Below are 16,808 nucleotides of genomic sequence, written 5' to 3' on the forward strand. Positions count from 1 at the left end.
ACAGTAGTTACTACCTTATTTTTTCCTATCCTTACAGATATTTTACATCTCTAATTATTATTTTGCCTCATTTTCCCAAACAACTGCCCTTTCTTTCTTCAAAACTTAACCTTCTGCATTCAGTAATTATTTAAACAGTAGCAATGTCCTGTGATAGAAAAACTTGTCAAAGCTGTAAACCTTCCCAGTGGCACGGAGACACTCAAAAGGTCACCAGCTTTGCACTGCAGGAGGTGTTTGCAGGATGCCAGCAGAGAAACTTGTATACAGCTGTTACTGTGGAAAGCTGGATTATAAAAAAAACCTAAAAATGTTATTGGAAAATCTGACATTGACAGCAGGTCATGGGTCAGTACTGTATTTCCAAGAAAACAGCAAACTGAGCAGTGCCCCAGCGGGTTCTTATTTGCAGGTGGCCATCCAAGTGCCAGGAGAAATCTTTGTTGATAAATTTTCCAAGAGCAGCGTGCCTGTGTTTGGATTTCCATCCGCATTTAAAGCCTTAAAGATTTGAATTTGATTTGTACTGAGAGTGCCTCAATTTTGTTGACAAACTTTTAGTTAGAACAAGAGGAAAGTCATGCTGCAAGCAAATCCACACGTTATATAAAATTCCTGGAAGCCTACTGGTGGCATGCAGTGTATGGAGATTCTTCTTTAGTGGTGGCAGTCAGATACCTCTGTGCAGCCGCGTGTGTCCCTCTTCAGGGCGGCCCAGCCGAGCCCGATGGCACCCGAGCTGCAGTGCTGAGAGCACACACTCTCTGATCCGCTGTGACAGAGATCGTGTGCCTTAGAAGGCCTTGGCTAGCTCTGGCAGAAGAGATAAAAAGGCGGACTCTGACTCCTGGAGGAACTGGGTTTATTGAGGGATAGGGAGTTGGAGGAGCGAGGATGTCCAGAAGGGAGAGACGAAGTTAACAAAGCTACAGTCACTTTTAAAGAGGGGTGGGTACAAAGGAGGGGCCTGGCCTCCAACCAATGGAGGACCAGGGGGTAATAGGCAAGGGGGAATTGACAACTTGGCTTGACCAACCTGGGGTATCCTGGGGAGGAGCCCCGGCCCCTGAACCAATCACTCGACCCCCTGGAGAGAAGGTTCTCAAGGAAAGGGACGGCTTGCCGAGTGACAGGCAGGGCACCAGGGAGGAACAGTACAAAGGATACATTGGTTGCTGGGACGACAGGGGAGGTGATAAGAAAACAGACAGGAGTTCAGGGGAGGAGACAAACTGGGCAGAACCACTTTTAATTTAAAGGGGAGGATGGGACATACAGAACTTAACTTCATTTAACTACAACTGATCAGGAACACACCCCAACACCTCTGTTAGGACTTGGTGGATCCATGGAGCTGAATTAGGTTCTTGAAGGACAGACCTATGGAAACAGCAGTGCCATTGTCATTCATGTGCAGAGCTTTGGGGGTCACTGTAACACCTTGATCATGGCTGTTCTTTGCATCAAAACTTGATAAGCATCTGTCCTGAACAGGGCTTTTGTCTCCTTCAAGGTGGGAGTGGATTTGCCATGGGATCCTGGGGCTTTGATTCTTAGGCACTTTGGGATCTTTCAGGGTCTCTGTGCTTACCTCAGAAAGTATAAAACTGCAACCTTAATTTTAAATAAAGGATTATCTATGTTGATTGCATGTTGGAGAAAAACACACAAGGAAGTGTAATAAAAGTCTAGAGAGTAATAAAATTAGAACAGGATATAAATGTAAATGAGTAGTTTTGCCAGCAGCAAACTAATGAAGCCTGGTTTCCCAGAGATTTGAGCTTCACATTTGATTTACTGCTACCTAAAAGTATAAGAGAGAATTGAAGCTGTTCCTCTTGTTGAGCTTTTAGAGCACTTTTGTGTGCTCTCTCTGCCGTTTAGTGAGATGTGACCTCTTTGTCACCCAATGCTTTTTCTGTAGCATCTCTGTATTGTCGAGCTGCATCATTTCATAGCACTTGAGGGAAACAATTCATCTCTTTAAAACATAGTTGAAGTTAACAGATGTTCTCAGGAACAAATCCATGTGTGTAGTCACACATCCAGACATGACCTGGACACAGCAGTGTGATCTCCATTCCGTAAGGAATCACGAGTTTGCCTGAGCACGCAGTTGTCACTGAGGTTGGAAGGACCTGTAAAATTATTCAGTCCAGCAATAACCCAGCAGTTCCAAGCCCACCACTAAGCCATGTCCCCGAGTGCCACATTTACATGTCTTTTGAAACCCTCCAGGGATGGTGATGCCACTCTGTGCCAGTGCCTGACCCACACTTCTGGTGGAAACATTTTTTTCCTAACATCCAATCTAAACCTTCCCTGGTGCAACTTGAGGCCATTTGCTCACCCTATCAGTCATTACCTTGGAGAAGAGACTGACTCCCATCCCACGAGAGCCTCCTCTCAGAGAGCAATGAGGTCTCCTCTGCGCCTCCATTTCTGCAGGCTGAGCCTCCCTCCCGCTCCCTCAGCTGCTCCTCACCAGCCTGGTGCTCCAGCCCTTCCCCAGCTCCGTTCCCCTCTCTGGAGTCACTCAGAAAGCCCCTCAGGGTCTTTCTTGCAGTGAGGGACCCAGAACTGGGCACGGGGTTTGGTGTGTGGCCTCCCCAGGGCTGTCCCTCGGGGGACAGTCACTGGTGCTGCTGGCCACGCTGCTCCAGGCCAGCTGCCTTTGGCCTTTTGAGCCACCCGGGCAAACCTGGCTCCTGCTCAGCCGCTGCTGACCTGTTCTGGGTCCTGTTCTGGGAGGCATTGTCAGCCCCGGTGCCCAGCCTGGAGCGCTGCAGGCTTGGGGTGGCCCAGTGCTTGGCCTTGCTGAACCTCAGCCAGTCCCTGAAACAGCACTTGCTGATTCCTGATTCACATACAGCTGGTGCCTGTTGTAACTATTGATGCCAACGATGGAATGTCAGAGATCCCAGCTTCCACCTGAAGGCTTCAGTATTCTTGGTGTACTGAAGGATAAGGAAGTAGCAAAGGGAGCTGTGAAAGGCCAAATAATCCAGTGTTTCTTAATAACTTCTGAAATTGAATTCAAGTGAATGAGGCTGTGTAGTTATTAAAGGAGTAACACTGGGGATTATTATTTTACTTCAAGAAGTATGAATCTGGTGTTTCATAGAAAAGAGTAATTTGTAATACAATTTTATTGATCAATGCTTATAATTACTAAATCTTGCATGCAAATGTGACTGAATGTGAAGCATTGTCTTTATCAATTTCCAAACAGTGGAAATTTTTTGGTTATATTTCAGTAATTATGAATCATCAGTAGCTTTTTTTCAGGCTATTATAATTTTTACAGAGGAAATAATATCCTTATTCCCCCTGGAGTAGTAACATATGGATCTATCAAGGCTTTAAAACTTAAAAGAATGTAAACTTCAAAATTAATAGGTGCTTCTGGCTAATGATCGCGTGAATGATTTGAAGAAAAAACATGTCCAGACTTTAGTTAAAACATGTACTAAAGTGAAACTCTCAGCAGAGTTCAGCCCTGTAAAACCAGAAGGTTTTATAGGAAGCAACTGGAAGCCCTCAGAGTGTGCCTCCTGGCCTGGGAGAAATTTTCCCTCTGCCTTGGCAATTGCTGTAGGATTTCATGAGCATGCTTCTACCTTTACATGGTGTCACCAGCTTATCCTTTTTTTAGCAGTTCAGTGCTACCACGATTTCTATGATCACAAAATCCTATATCCACCTGCTCACAAACCCATTCAAATGAAATTAAGAACAAAGCACAGAATTTTGCTGGGTTGTCTGTTAGGAGAAAAACAATGTCCCAGTCTGCACTCTCATTATTTCAGCCTTGCAAAGGGGAAGGGAAGAAGGTGGTGCAAAGGTCTTGCAACTTCAGAGGTGAGTCTGAGTAGGAGAGAAATCCTGCTTCCCTTTCCTCCAGTAATTTACAAACCCATACTTACCTAAGACCCCAGTAAGTAAGATAAGCTTGCCAAAGTTCCCACTGACATCATGTATGTCTGGTGCAAGGATTGACTGCCACGGACTCCACTTATGCCAGCAAAGCAAAACCATTTATCACACAGTTTACCAGAATTCGACCCCTTTGTCCTGGTCCCCTTTAGAAACACAATCTTCTGATTATTCTTCTTGTGCTAGTAATGTCCTTTGTTATCTCTTTTGCCATAAAGTCCTTTTTGCATCTCCCCTCGCCAGAACAGTGTCAGAGGGTCAGAGTGACCAGACATGATGTCTTCATTTCTGTTCTTGCCTGGAGTTTATCTCTCCCTTGGCTCTCACTGTACCAGGGCCAAAAGTTCTGCGATGCTGCCCAGCTCAGCTTCTGTAGCTGTCTGATCTCTGACAGTATGGGGTTAACTTAGCTGGATTGAAATAAAGCCCTGTAGCTCTATTTAATAATGAGAAATAGTATCTGTTACATTGTAAAGACATTGTTTGTAATGCTTAATAAGAGTATTTATATATATATATATATATATATCCGTCAATGTCTGTGTGTCTGGCAGTGGACCTTAGTTAATTTTCTGCTTTGTTACAGCTCTTACAACTCTGTTATCATTTCCATTTGAAATACAGCCATTAAGACACCTTTTTAGAAAGTCATGAGCCTATACATTTAAATTGTTTGACAGTGTTAGTTCATTTCTTTGGAAACAGCAGTAGAGCCCTTCTTTTGAAAAAACATCTTACCCAATTTTTAACAACATTTCCAGTTGTTTTCAAATAAGCAGGTTTCTGTAGCCACATTCTGGAAGTGCATGTGGGTTTTTTGCAGTGTGTTTACAAATATCTCATCTTATCCAGGCAGCTGTCATTATTTTATCTTTGGAAAATTGAAATATGGAGGCAAAATTGGAGTTATATTTAAAGCTGGAGTATCTTGCATAGGAGAGGGATATAGAGACTTCTAAAATATTTGATGAGAACTAATTGGAACATGTGCTGCTTCTGTGATTGCTTTGCATTAAGGCTCTGCCTTTGGAGAGGGAAAAATTATTAATATTTAGATTAGGGCTGAGAGAACTTTTATCTGCCCGGAGCTATTTCTGTTTTTTAAGAACTGTAGCTTGGACGTCTGCAAATGCTGTCTTGTTTGCGATCAAACAGTGGATCAATAAAATAATAAACACAAACCACTGAAGTTAGGATTTCTGTTGATGGATTGTGCATCTGAGGAAAACTTTATTAAGAAACTATGAAGGCCAGTCTTTATAGAACACAACAAACAGTATTTGCCATTAGATTTCCCATGTTTGCACTGGTTTATTTTGTTTTCAATTAAAGTAAAAACTAAAATCCACAATATCATTTTAGATGAATGTTTTGTTTTGAAGTTACAAGGAAATGCAGATCATATTTTTCAAAGGTTGTGTGTGACAGCAGTGGGATGCAAACTCAGTGATCAGTGCCTGTGGTTCAAGCTGAACAGGCTGCTTCCTTTCAGCCTTCTCTTCGTCTCGTGCTTTGGCCCCTGTGCACGGTTCATTATCACTGTGCAGCCTGCTTTTATGGATGTGCAAGGTGTTAGTCCTGTTGAAAATCTGATTCTCAGGCTAAAGTCCATTGCTTCTTCTGTAGCCCAAATATTTGAGCTCACTGAGGGTGAACAGCAGAGAGCCTGGAAAAGAGCACAGCTGTGTCCTGAGAAACTCCACAGCCCTTTCACACCCCTGGAGGGAGAGGGGGCAGCAGGAAAATGTTTAAGCAATGCTTAATGTATGTTTTCAGTGCCTCACAATTACCAAAACAACTGTGTGCTGATCCTTTAAAGGCATTCACAGGACTGATTGAAATTGTTAAGTGTGGGATTCATCTGCCTGAATGTCAGTGGATGTAGCTGAGCAAAGCTTCAGCTCCTGTGGTCATAAAGGGAAACCAGTGTGATGATAGTTGAGGAAATATTCTAAAAATTCTGTGCTTATACCTCCATACCTAATCCCCACCCTCCCTGCACACACGCCCTTGCAATTTTTTATTTTTCACACATAATAGGATTTATGAACTTCAGTACTTGTACAAAGTCACTGTCTGTTCTCTTTTGCAAAAATAAGCAATAAACAAGTAATGTTGTAATAGAGCAACAGGAATCAGGCCTGAATTAGACATCATAGATTCAGAATTAATTTAGAATTTGGCACTTGGCTCAAATATGATTGGCAAGGAGCTTTTCAAAAGCAACTGTAAATTGGAAATAAATGGAAAAGGATTATGTGAGTGGGAGATGGCTTTGAATCTATAATGCATGTCCTGAGACTGACTTGCTCATAAAAGAGCATGTTTTTAATATGTCATAAAAATATTTAAGTCATATTGATCTTTATATAAATATTTCATTTTTAAAGTTGGATTCTGGAGTATCTTGCATGGGAGCAGGTTATAGAGACTGAACTAAAAATAAAATTAACTCCGTGTGCATATCCTTGCTCTCATTATGAAGGATAAAAAAAGGAACACCAGAAATTGGGTCTTTTTTCCTTTCCAGTCTCATATTCTCATACAAGATCCTTTATGCTGTCTTTTGTGACCAAATCAATTTTATTAGTCCTATCTGTTCTGTTCTCTAGTACTCCTCTGAGAGATGCTATGGATCTATTATGTCAGGAAACAGTTTGGAGGCAGAGTGAGCTGCTGCCACGAAAGCACTCATACATGAGTGAGAATGTGGGTGGGTAACGGAGATGTCCAAAAGGGACACTTTTCTGTGTGCCTTCAACTGCTTCTGATCCAAAGATGATGGATGTCTGTAAATAAAGCAGGATGTATTTTGAATGTGCCCATGTTCTGCACCATTAGTTTTTCCAGTGTTGGGAAACTAAACTGCAAGAATCTGCATGTCTGTTACCACCTGGCAGCTCAAGTGGCTCAAGGAGTGACAGCAGTTTAAAAAAGACCACCTCTCAAGTATTATCTATTTTTCTTTGTGCTATTTTCTTTAAATACAGTCTCCTAATTTAGCTCAAATATAATTTAGCTCACCACTGCTGTTGGTACCATATGGAATGGCCTCTGGGGCTTTCAGAAACCATTTAGTACTGACAGAGGAAGAGGGAGGAATGTTCCTAGAGCTGCGCTCAGCGCTTCCCTCTGCACAACACCTGCTTAATGGCCCTTTTGGATACACAATGACCTGGTCCCTGAGTCTGTATTTCCCTCCTCTGGAAAAGCAGGAGAAACACAAATGAACTTTGCAGGTGTCTCTCCAGTGCATAAGACTCAGACCCACTCCTACCCCCCCACACTAGTTATGATTGTTTTGTGCTGTTCCTCACAGGTGAAATTTGTGCTTTTAAAATCCATGGGCAAGAAATGCCCTTCGAGGCCGTTGTGCTGAACAAGACATCTGGAGAAGGTTGGCTTCGAGCAAAGAGTCCCATTGACTGTGAGCTGCAGAAGGAATACACATTCATCATCCAGGCCTATGACTGTGGATCAGGACCAGGTGGAACAAACTGGAAGAAATCTCACAAGTGAGTGAAAATGAGAAGAAATATTTTTTTGCTTTAGCATACATTTGCTCCACAGTCTATGTTATTTCAGGTAGAAAGCAAATAAAGATAAATCACAGTTGCAATATTCCTCCCATTTTTTCATTCCTTTTTTCTATTAGAAAATATATTCCTTTTTGTTTGCTTCAGTTAAGGCTTTGGACAGGATCCCCGTTCAGGTGGATAAATGCATCTCAGTTTTGGTTTATATTTTCCATTCGTGCTTTCATGCTAAATACATCCAAGTCATAGGAACTGGCTTTCAATTGATATTTGCAATTTTTAAATAGGTTTTTTCTCTGTTCATCTCATTTCAAATGGTAAGAAAAGAGGAATCATCCCCTTTTATTAGTACATCTATGCCATAAGCTGAGCAGTGTCATGTTCGAATGGTGTCTGACCTCAGCTTTTGTCCAGCAAGTCTCAGAGAAAGTGAAGTCCTCTGAAGAGGAGTGTATTGAAGGTCAGTAGGTGATACTTTTTACTGTGGAGACAATTCCCTGAATAAGCTTAGGTGGCACAGTGCATTTTTTTCCCTTAGAATTCATGACACTAAGCTCTAGATCATTTGTCATTAAAGATGAATTTAGCTCATGTAGATGTATAAGTGCTGTACAAATAGTTCATTTTGCTGAGAGACATTATAATAAATGATTTATAGTAATCATTCTTCCTTTTGCTCATCCAGGACATATGACAATTAAAAATTTAATCAGATCTGTAATGCAAGCTGAAGTTTTCAGGATATTTAAAAAGAATACAGAATTAGGAGGAAGCCTGCAATAGCAGATAACATCAAATCGCAGACACAGGTTTTGCTTCACAATATCAGGTTTTTTATGTTTTCCCCTCTAACATCAGTAATAATCTGGTAGAATTCCAGTTGTGGAAAATTTTGGTCTAATCTTGACTAAATGAAGTCTGGCCCACTGCCACCAGACTTTGTCTAGTAGCAAACCCTCAGCCATGCTGCCTGAGGTCCCAGACATTATTGCAACTCTGCCGTTGCTCCAGAGCATCCCTTTTGTGTCCATCTGTCACCCTGCCTATCAAACCAGAAAGCAAAGCCTTCCAAAGCAAGGCTTTTGGGCTTTACTCACTAAATACCAAAGGCCTTGGTGGGCTACATGTGCAATGTTGTAACTACTTGAAGGATTAGATAATTGTCATCAGCAGAAGGTGAGAGTCTTACTTAATATGGAAGAATGCTTGTAAACTGCCCGTTTTTAGGTAGTGGGTAAGGAAGATGATTGTGTCTTATTTTACTGTGTAATGATATCATTGGCTTTCTGCTGGGGTTCCTTTTTAAAGGCAGATTTTAATAGGGAACACCGCAAAACTCTCTCCCTACAAGCCATGGCAATGGACTTTTACCTAGTGCCACATTAAGACACTAAATTGGGCAAATGAAAGATAAAAATTCTAATATCTCATTTTAATAGGGGCTTACATAGTTTTCTAGATATGTTTTGTTAGTCTTATTAAGTGTTTTGAAAATAAACTGTTAGTAAGGTGTCACAATAAATTAACTTTTCTCTTTGACATTTTCTGTGCCTGTTTTAGGGCAGTAGTCCATATCCAGGTAAAGGATGTCAATGAGTTCTCCCCCGCATTCAAGGAGAGCATGTACAAGGCCTCAGTGACAGAGGGGAAGATCTACGACAGCATCCTGCAGGTGGAAGCCACAGACGAGGACTGCTCCCCCCAGTACAGCCAGATCTGCAACTACGAGATTGTCACCGCAGATGTTCCCTTTGCCATCGACAGGAACGGTGAGTGCTGCCACAGCAGGGCTGTCCGCAGGGCTGGCAGTGCTTGGGGGCACGAGCTGATCACCTGCCTGGAGAGGGAACTCCAGAGGGAAATCCTGTTCTCATCTCTGAGAACAGAGGAATCTTCACACTGAGCAATTCCATCCCTTTTGTGTACCACTGGGGCAGAAAGCGATGCAGTAATCTCCTGTGGAAATTAAACCACCAGATTTAGGTGAGCAACATGATTCTTCGTCACTCGGTCCATTCTCCTAATTGTCTCAGATCCTGTTTCCCATCCAAGTGATGGCATTCCCCAAGGCAGCATGTATTCCCCAAGGCAGGGTTTATTTACTGGATTACAGCCAGTCCCATTCCCCTGAATTTCCTGAAGCAGAACCCAAATATGGCAATATTCTGCATGTGTTTATTGATTGTTTTAGGATCACAGGTCCACAGACCTGTCCAACTGTGGTGCTTCCTGAAGTGGATCCATTATTCTGCAGCATGGAAGAAAATGTACTTTGGAGAATAAGTACCATTTCTTAAGTTTTTGTTGGTTTGTTTTAGTTGTTTCTCTGAGGTACATACTTTATATTTTAGTGAAAATAAGAAACCATATTAAGTTTTTATTTTTGGATAAAACAGCAGTTTTTATAAAAACTCTTTGCCATGTTCAAAAATTATTCATCTGTATTGGTTCAGTTCTTGCACAATGCACAGCTTCCTGGATCAGCAAAGAACATGGGAGTTTGGGAATGGTGACTGAGCAGCATGAAAAGTGTGTGGAAAGTCCTTCCTCCCATTCTCTGCTTGCTTCAGATGATACAAAATAGTTTCCCCTGAAGAAACACCCTGTGAGCATACCCAGCAATGCTCTGATTTATCTCTCCTAGCAGAAGCATTTAATCCATGTTTGTAGGAGGAGAGTACAGTTTGGAAGTTAAATCTGATTTTTGGCCAAATTGTAAATTGAAAGCGTGCATGGAGCTACTGTTTTCTCTAAGCAGTCATTTTCATATTGGGATGTTTTATAAAAACTCTTTACCTGTTCAAAAATTATTCATCTGTATTGGTTCAGTTCTTGCACAATGCATAGATGAGCATCAGAAGACAATAACATGTTACATCAATAAATTTTCATGACTTTGGGGAAAAATCCATCTTGTTATCACACACTGGGAAGCAAGCGTATGGTATGGGAAGTGCAATCATGAGAAATATGTTTGTGTTTGGGTAAATAAGGGCAGCTGGCACAGTAACCCTGAGGATTTTTGAGAATCCAGAGAACTGTACAAAGGATTTTTTACAGCAAGTGGGCATTTGGAAGGACATATTTGGAAGCAATTCCCTAGAAGATTTTCCTCACCATGGTTTTTTTTTTTTTTTCTAACTGTGAGATTTCCCATAAAAGAAAGTTCTCTATGTCTCTGAATCCATTTTTTTCCAAGGTTCCACGTGACTTGTCTGTGTGCAGGGTGGGTACTTAGAGAAGTCACACGTTGTCTCGCAGTTTCCTGCAGGGTTTGTGGCAGATATAAGGGACAGAGAATACCCTGAAATCGGTGTGATACACAGCAGTCATTTCTACTACTCATGCCTTTTCAGCTCCTATCACACAGAGCAGCTGCCTCAGGAGTGCTCATATCTTTTTATAGTCAGAGATATGATCAAAAGTATAGGAAATGTCAGGAGTGCTTGGTTACATCTTTGTCCTCATGTGGCTGGGACCTGCTTTTCAGCAAAGGCAATGAGAAAATAATTGATTTAAATGTGACTTTAAAGCCTGCAGTGAATAATTGGTATAAGGTTGTAATACTTGCAGTTTCTTGGTATGAGTTCAATTAATATTTTTGATCTATTTGTTCACTAAAAGAACAGTGCTGCCAAAACCAACAGTAATTGCAGTCTAATTTGCAATTTTTTAAGACAATGGTAATTGCTTAAACCCACTGGGATTAGAGACAAAGTTTGAATAGATGACTATAATTTTATTTTATGAAAAAAATACGTTGCTTGCTTCCAACATATTTCACTGCGGAGAATGTCTCTCTATGGCAGCTGATAGAAACTTTCTCTGGTGCAAATTCTTTGGAAACATGCCCATTTTTGTTCCCAATAGGGTGGTTAAAATAGATGTATGAGATGCCTGGGACTGTCTGATAATACTGTGCTAATTAGGATTTTGTTAACAGGGGTATTTTTAGCCATTGTGAAATACAAATCTAGGTTCTTGTGTCTTCTGCAGGTTATTATTTTTTTATGCTTTTCAGTCACCTGCATGTGGAGCTTCATTGCTCAGAAAGAGGATAAGCAAATAACCTTAAAATCAAATCTAAATATTGCAGGGGGCCCCAAATGATGGAGGTGGGGGTGAATTGTGAGGAAAACATGCCATTGTCTGCCCCAGATGGTGGACTTTTTTCATCACCAACATATGAAACTAACTAACCCTAAATGTAGGTCTGTAAAAAGATGAAGCTATACAATCAGCTCTTTTTCTTTTGGCAGGTCAGTGTCTTGTTAGGTAAAACTTACTTCTTGTCCCTAGATCCATGCATGGAACATTTTTTTTGGCCTTGAAAAATTGTATTACACCTGGGGAAAGGTTTGCAGAGCAGCAGAGAGAGCCCTGCAGGCTGTGTTGGTGCCCAGGCTACCTCATCCCCACTCCATGGGAGGCAGGAGGGGGTGGGCACAGGAAGCAGCATCAGCCTGGGGGTATTTTCTACAGGTCCTTGTAGCTTAGGCACTTTGGGAAGGTAATATAAAACTTCCCAGTCACATTTGGGAACTCTGGCGCTTGGTATGTGATTTCCTTGTGGATAAAATTACTTTGTGTTCTGAAACTATAGCACTAGTAAAATTCAGTCTTGTATATGATGAGCCAACTCAGAGGGCAACGAACTCTGAGTCATACAATACAGTCATGTAAAGGCAGAGGACAAATCTATGCTTTGCAAAGGGTCTGTGTCTCGGGATCTCCTCTGGTCAGGATGACCCCGAGAAGTATTAAAAGTCTCTTTTCCCCAATCCAGCTGTCGAAGAAGGAGTCAGAAGTCTTCGGCTGTAGTTCTCAAGGTTGTTTATTATTTCTTATCTAAAACATTTTCTGTCTGGCCTGCCGAGGTCTGTTCAGCAGGTCAGTCCGAGGCACACCGCCCTCCCACGGGGCCGGTGTTATCTTTTATACTATAAACTACGTATTCAATATTTACAGTTACGTTCCAATACCTATCACCTGTGTTAGACAGTGACTTTCTACTTTACACCAATCCCAAAGCGCCACCATCACCAAGAAGATGGAGGCTAGGAAGAAGAAGGAAGAAGGACAACGCCCAAATCCCTCCATCTTGCCTCCTAGACCACTATAGTGAAAATCTTCAAAATTCCACTTTTCACCTGGTGACAACAACTATTATGCTACTTAAACTTTTGTGACTTGTAATTCTTCATATAAAGTTGGTAATTTGCTCCATGGGTTGAGATCAAATTCCCAAGTGTCTTCGGCTTCCTGCCAGGGTCTCTGAGCCCCTGCCAGGATCTTGAGCCATCCTGGGCATCCAGAGAGATGTCCTGGGTTCCAACATCTGTGCACAGTGCAAAGAACTGTGATAAAGGTATAAGGCGTAATATGTTTTAAAGTAGTATTGCATGCAGATTAATCTCATTTTATCCTTAGCAGAGAATCCAAATCAAGTCAGTTACTGCAGCAATATTGTGTAGGCTTTTTTCAGGTGACAGAAAAATTAAATCACAATGCACAGATCTGTCGGAATGCCAGCAAAACCCATTTTTATTCACATACCTTGTGCTTTATTTGCCAGGGATTATGGTCAGGTGATCTGGGAACTCAGGTATAAATACAAATTCTGTCACAGCTCTGACCTAGACTCACCTTAAAAATGGGAATGATTCTTATGTGCCACCCAGCTCTGGGAATCACTTCACAAATGCGTGTTCAAACTGTTCAATGTGAAGATGAGACAGGGACCTGTCCAGTCCATACAGATTTTATCAGGTTACAAATCCTAGACAGGACAGGACCTCACAAGATCCCCCTTTACAGCACCCAGAGCTGCAGTAGGAGCTGTGCACACTTCATATTGCCAGAAAAGTCAAGCCAAACTTTATAGCTGAGCATCTGCATTTGATATTTATACATTTATTAAATGACAGAATATTTCCATTATAATTTAAAAATTGACCTTTTGACAAGAAGATCAATTGATTTAGTAACTGTGGAATTTAGGAGGGAATTGCAATACTAAATCAGTCAACTTTTTCCCCATTCTTGTGTGTGCTCCAAAGTAAGGTGGAAAAGCCATAAAAGAGGGATGTCTATATCCATCTATCCCTAAAACTGACCTTGAAGAAACAGAGGTGTAAATGTCTGTATCCTTAGGAAGGTCTTTTTATATTCCTCTAGTCACTGATCTGCTTTTTGTTGTTTGAAAACTGGTTATAGCTCTGGGTATTTCCAGGAAAAGGCAGATATTTAGGAAGACTGAATAAAAAATGCATGACCTAATTTTGAATTGTGTAGAAATGTACTTACTTCTCCATTAAAATTTTCTCTTTTTAATGTTATTAATTACTTTTTTGTCTATGGGTGAGATGTAAACAGAAACTTTCAGACTATCATCTCTAAAACTTTAGTTGGTCTGTGTTTATAGTGCTTTCCTTCTGTGTCTGTTTTTTAATTGTATTGATTAAATTATAAAAACCCAAAGAATCATAAAGCATCAGAGGTAAGAGAAAAAATATTAGGAAATCAACAAACTGTTGGATAACATCTGCAAGTCATCCAAATGACCTTCCAGAACAACACCTAAGAGTCAGAATCTTTGTAGTCCAAATTTGAAATGGCCATAATGAAATACAGATCTTGGAAGGTAGACTTAATGAAATGTAAATATGTTGTAATGATTTATAAATCCTGTAGGACAGTGAATGTGCCACACAAATTTTTGCAACCTGCTAATGGAAATTTGGACAGTTTTGGTTTCCTGAGAATTATCGTTGCTGATCACAGGCTAAAATAATACCAAGAAGAACCAAATAGGGAAATATAAAGATTCATGTACGAAATACTATAATGCAGAAAGGACAGAAGAACTGAGCAGATGTAAAGTCAGTAATTAACTATACACATACAGTGGCAGTTTTTCATTAAATCCTCTTAGGCAGCCACTAATTAGGCAACTCAAGATAGTAAAATGGGTGATTAGATTGTTTTGTCAATCACTAACTCAAAACTCAATGCAGTAGTTGATGTGATTGTTGCAGTTCTTGTGGGGAGCAAGGAGCTGTGCCCATGGCAGGCCTAAAATGCCTGGCGACGAGATACCCCAGAGAGAGAACCCCAGAGTCTGCAGGACACTGCCCTGTGTTCACATCAGCCTTCAGCAGCTCATTCCACTTCTCCTTTCAAGACATTAAAATATGGGAAGGGCTTGTCCTCCTGTGTGCCCTGCTCACAAAGGGAGCGGGAGAGACTCAGACTCAGCAGTAAATGGGGTACTGAGCCTGACTTGTAACTGCAGATGCAAGGGTCTGTTTAAACTACAGGTTTTGAACCTGAAGGTGGTGATAAATGCAAACAGCCTTTCTTCAGGCCTGACCTGGAAAGTTTTGCATCCATTTCAATAAACTCCTAAAGTTGGCTTTAATGTAGTAGTAGTAAAAAGCAAAGTGGTGGGCTCTGACAAGATAAGGAGTGTGAAGCAGAGACACACCTGCTGAAAGTCTTCACTTGTCAAATTAATGGAGCTTTAGTAAAAGACTTCTTTTAAGAAGCTGCATTTGTCTGCTTTCTCCTGTCTCTCACTCACTTGAATGAAAAGAAAAAAGAAAATGAAACCCAAATGCTCAAACCAAACCTAATGTTTTGTGCCTAACAAAAGAGACTTTGGCCAGCACCTGTAGGGACCAGTTCCCTGCATCTGACTAAATTCCAGGATATGGGGGGCTGCCCATTTCAAATTTAGCACAAACAACTGGATTTTGCTGATCCTTGCTTGCAAGCAGATGTTACGTGTAGCACTGCTGCAGAGTAAGTTTGTTCTTTGAATTCTAGAACAAAAATCCTCATTCAAAGAGATGGTAAAACAAACAGCCCTGAGCAAAAGCATGAAATTAATTAAACAGGATGAAGTTTCAACTTGTGCAAAAGGTAAACTTCAGTGGAAATGGACAGAATTAAAATGCGGAACTAGTTAATAGAAAGTCCATGTGTTTTGCATGGTGCTGTCCCAGTCCTCCAGGAACTATTCAAAGATCTTTCCCTTTCCTTCTGAAAGTTCATCAGAACTTTCAAGTTCATCAGAACTGCTTTGTTCCCAAAGCAGGTAATTTGTTACCATTATATGTGTGTCATGTTCAGCAGATAAACTCTGTTGTTGCTGGGTTTTATTTTGCATGTGGTAACTCTGTGCTGTCCTATCAAATACTGTTAAACACTGTAATGCAGGAGGTGATTCTAGGGCTTTTCCTTTTTTTAAAATGTCTCTCACCTACAGGGTAATAGCTCTTGAGAAAACAGGAAGATACTTGGGTTCAGTAGTGGATCTCAGGAACGTGGCTGTTAAAGCCAGGTATTGTGACAAATGTGGAAAAGGAGGGTGCACTTACTCATAGCTCACATGTCAAGATGTAACTGCTAATTACTTTTACCATCTTACTTTAGAAATTTTTGTTGAGCAGATGTTTTCTGATAGACCCATGCCCACATTATACCACTCCCATCTTATATTTTCTTACAAGCTTCTTATTTCTCTGCTGGGTTGAAAGAAAATCTTTCCTATTCCTCAGAACGTCCTGCCTCTGCATATCCTGTGTGCTTCAAAGAGCTCAAAGTCACAAAGCACTTGATGAACCACAACCCAAATGTTGCAGTCTGTGGGTGCTCAGCCAAGAATGAATCTCTGAATGTTTTCTTGTGTTGAACCTCTAGGTAACATCAGGAACACCGAGAAACTGAGCTATGATAAACAGCACCAGTACGAGATAATGGTCACAGCTTTTGACTGTGGGCAAAAGCATGCAACACAAGATGTCTTGGTACGAGTTAATGTCAAACCCGTGTGCAAACCAGGCTGGCAAGGTAAGGTTGAATACCTTTTCTATTTTAATTCTTTTTTTAAATCTCTTTCCTTTGGTGTTTTCCTTCTACTTTGCAGTAAGGAAAGTAGAACAACAGTGCTTGTTGCACTGGTGTGGAAAACTGCTGCTATTTCTTCTGCCTCATTCCAAGCCTGCTAACAAAGTGGATGATAATCCCATCTTTGCTTACATTTGCCATGCTTCTTCTCTAGGCAGAACAAAGAGCAGACCAGAAAAAAAGAAGTAAGACAAATTTCTACTCCAATAAGTTATCTTATGAGTCTAAGTTATCTTATGAGAATATTCTGGAAGGTTTAAAAAAATGATGCTGTTTTGCCATTGTCCTACTATTCCTTAAGAGTGTTTTTGAAGACACCATGGCAAGGTATTTCTGCCATGTGAGCTGTAATTGTTCAGGTTATCTTGTTTGAGGTTCAGGATTGGCTTTTGTGGCATGCAGGAGCCAAGGCACCCTCAGTGGGAG

At 41.0% G+C, this 16,808-nt stretch overlaps 1 protein-coding gene across 1 annotated transcript in view; it reads left to right on the forward strand.

Annotated features, from left to right (window-relative positions):
• Nucleotides 1–16,808, forward strand: part of CLSTN2 (calsyntenin 2) — a 315,092-nt gene that overhangs the window by 229,689 nt on the left and 68,595 nt on the right. The window contains exons 3-5 of the mRNA XM_041487078.1: nt 7,256–7,451; nt 9,033–9,241; nt 16,176–16,325. Coding sequence (XP_041343012.1) covers nt 7,291–7,451; nt 9,033–9,241; nt 16,176–16,325 — 520 coding nt within the window. The 5' untranslated portion in view covers nt 7,256–7,290. The remainder of the gene's footprint in view (nt 1–7,255; nt 7,452–9,032; nt 9,242–16,175; nt 16,326–16,808) is intronic.

Source organism: Pyrgilauda ruficollis, unplaced genomic scaffold, assembly GCF_017590135.1.
Source record: "Pyrgilauda ruficollis isolate IOZ18807 unplaced genomic scaffold, ASM1759013v1 scaffold79, whole genome shotgun sequence".
Lineage (NCBI taxonomy): Eukaryota > Metazoa > Chordata > Aves > Passeriformes > Passeridae > Pyrgilauda > Pyrgilauda ruficollis.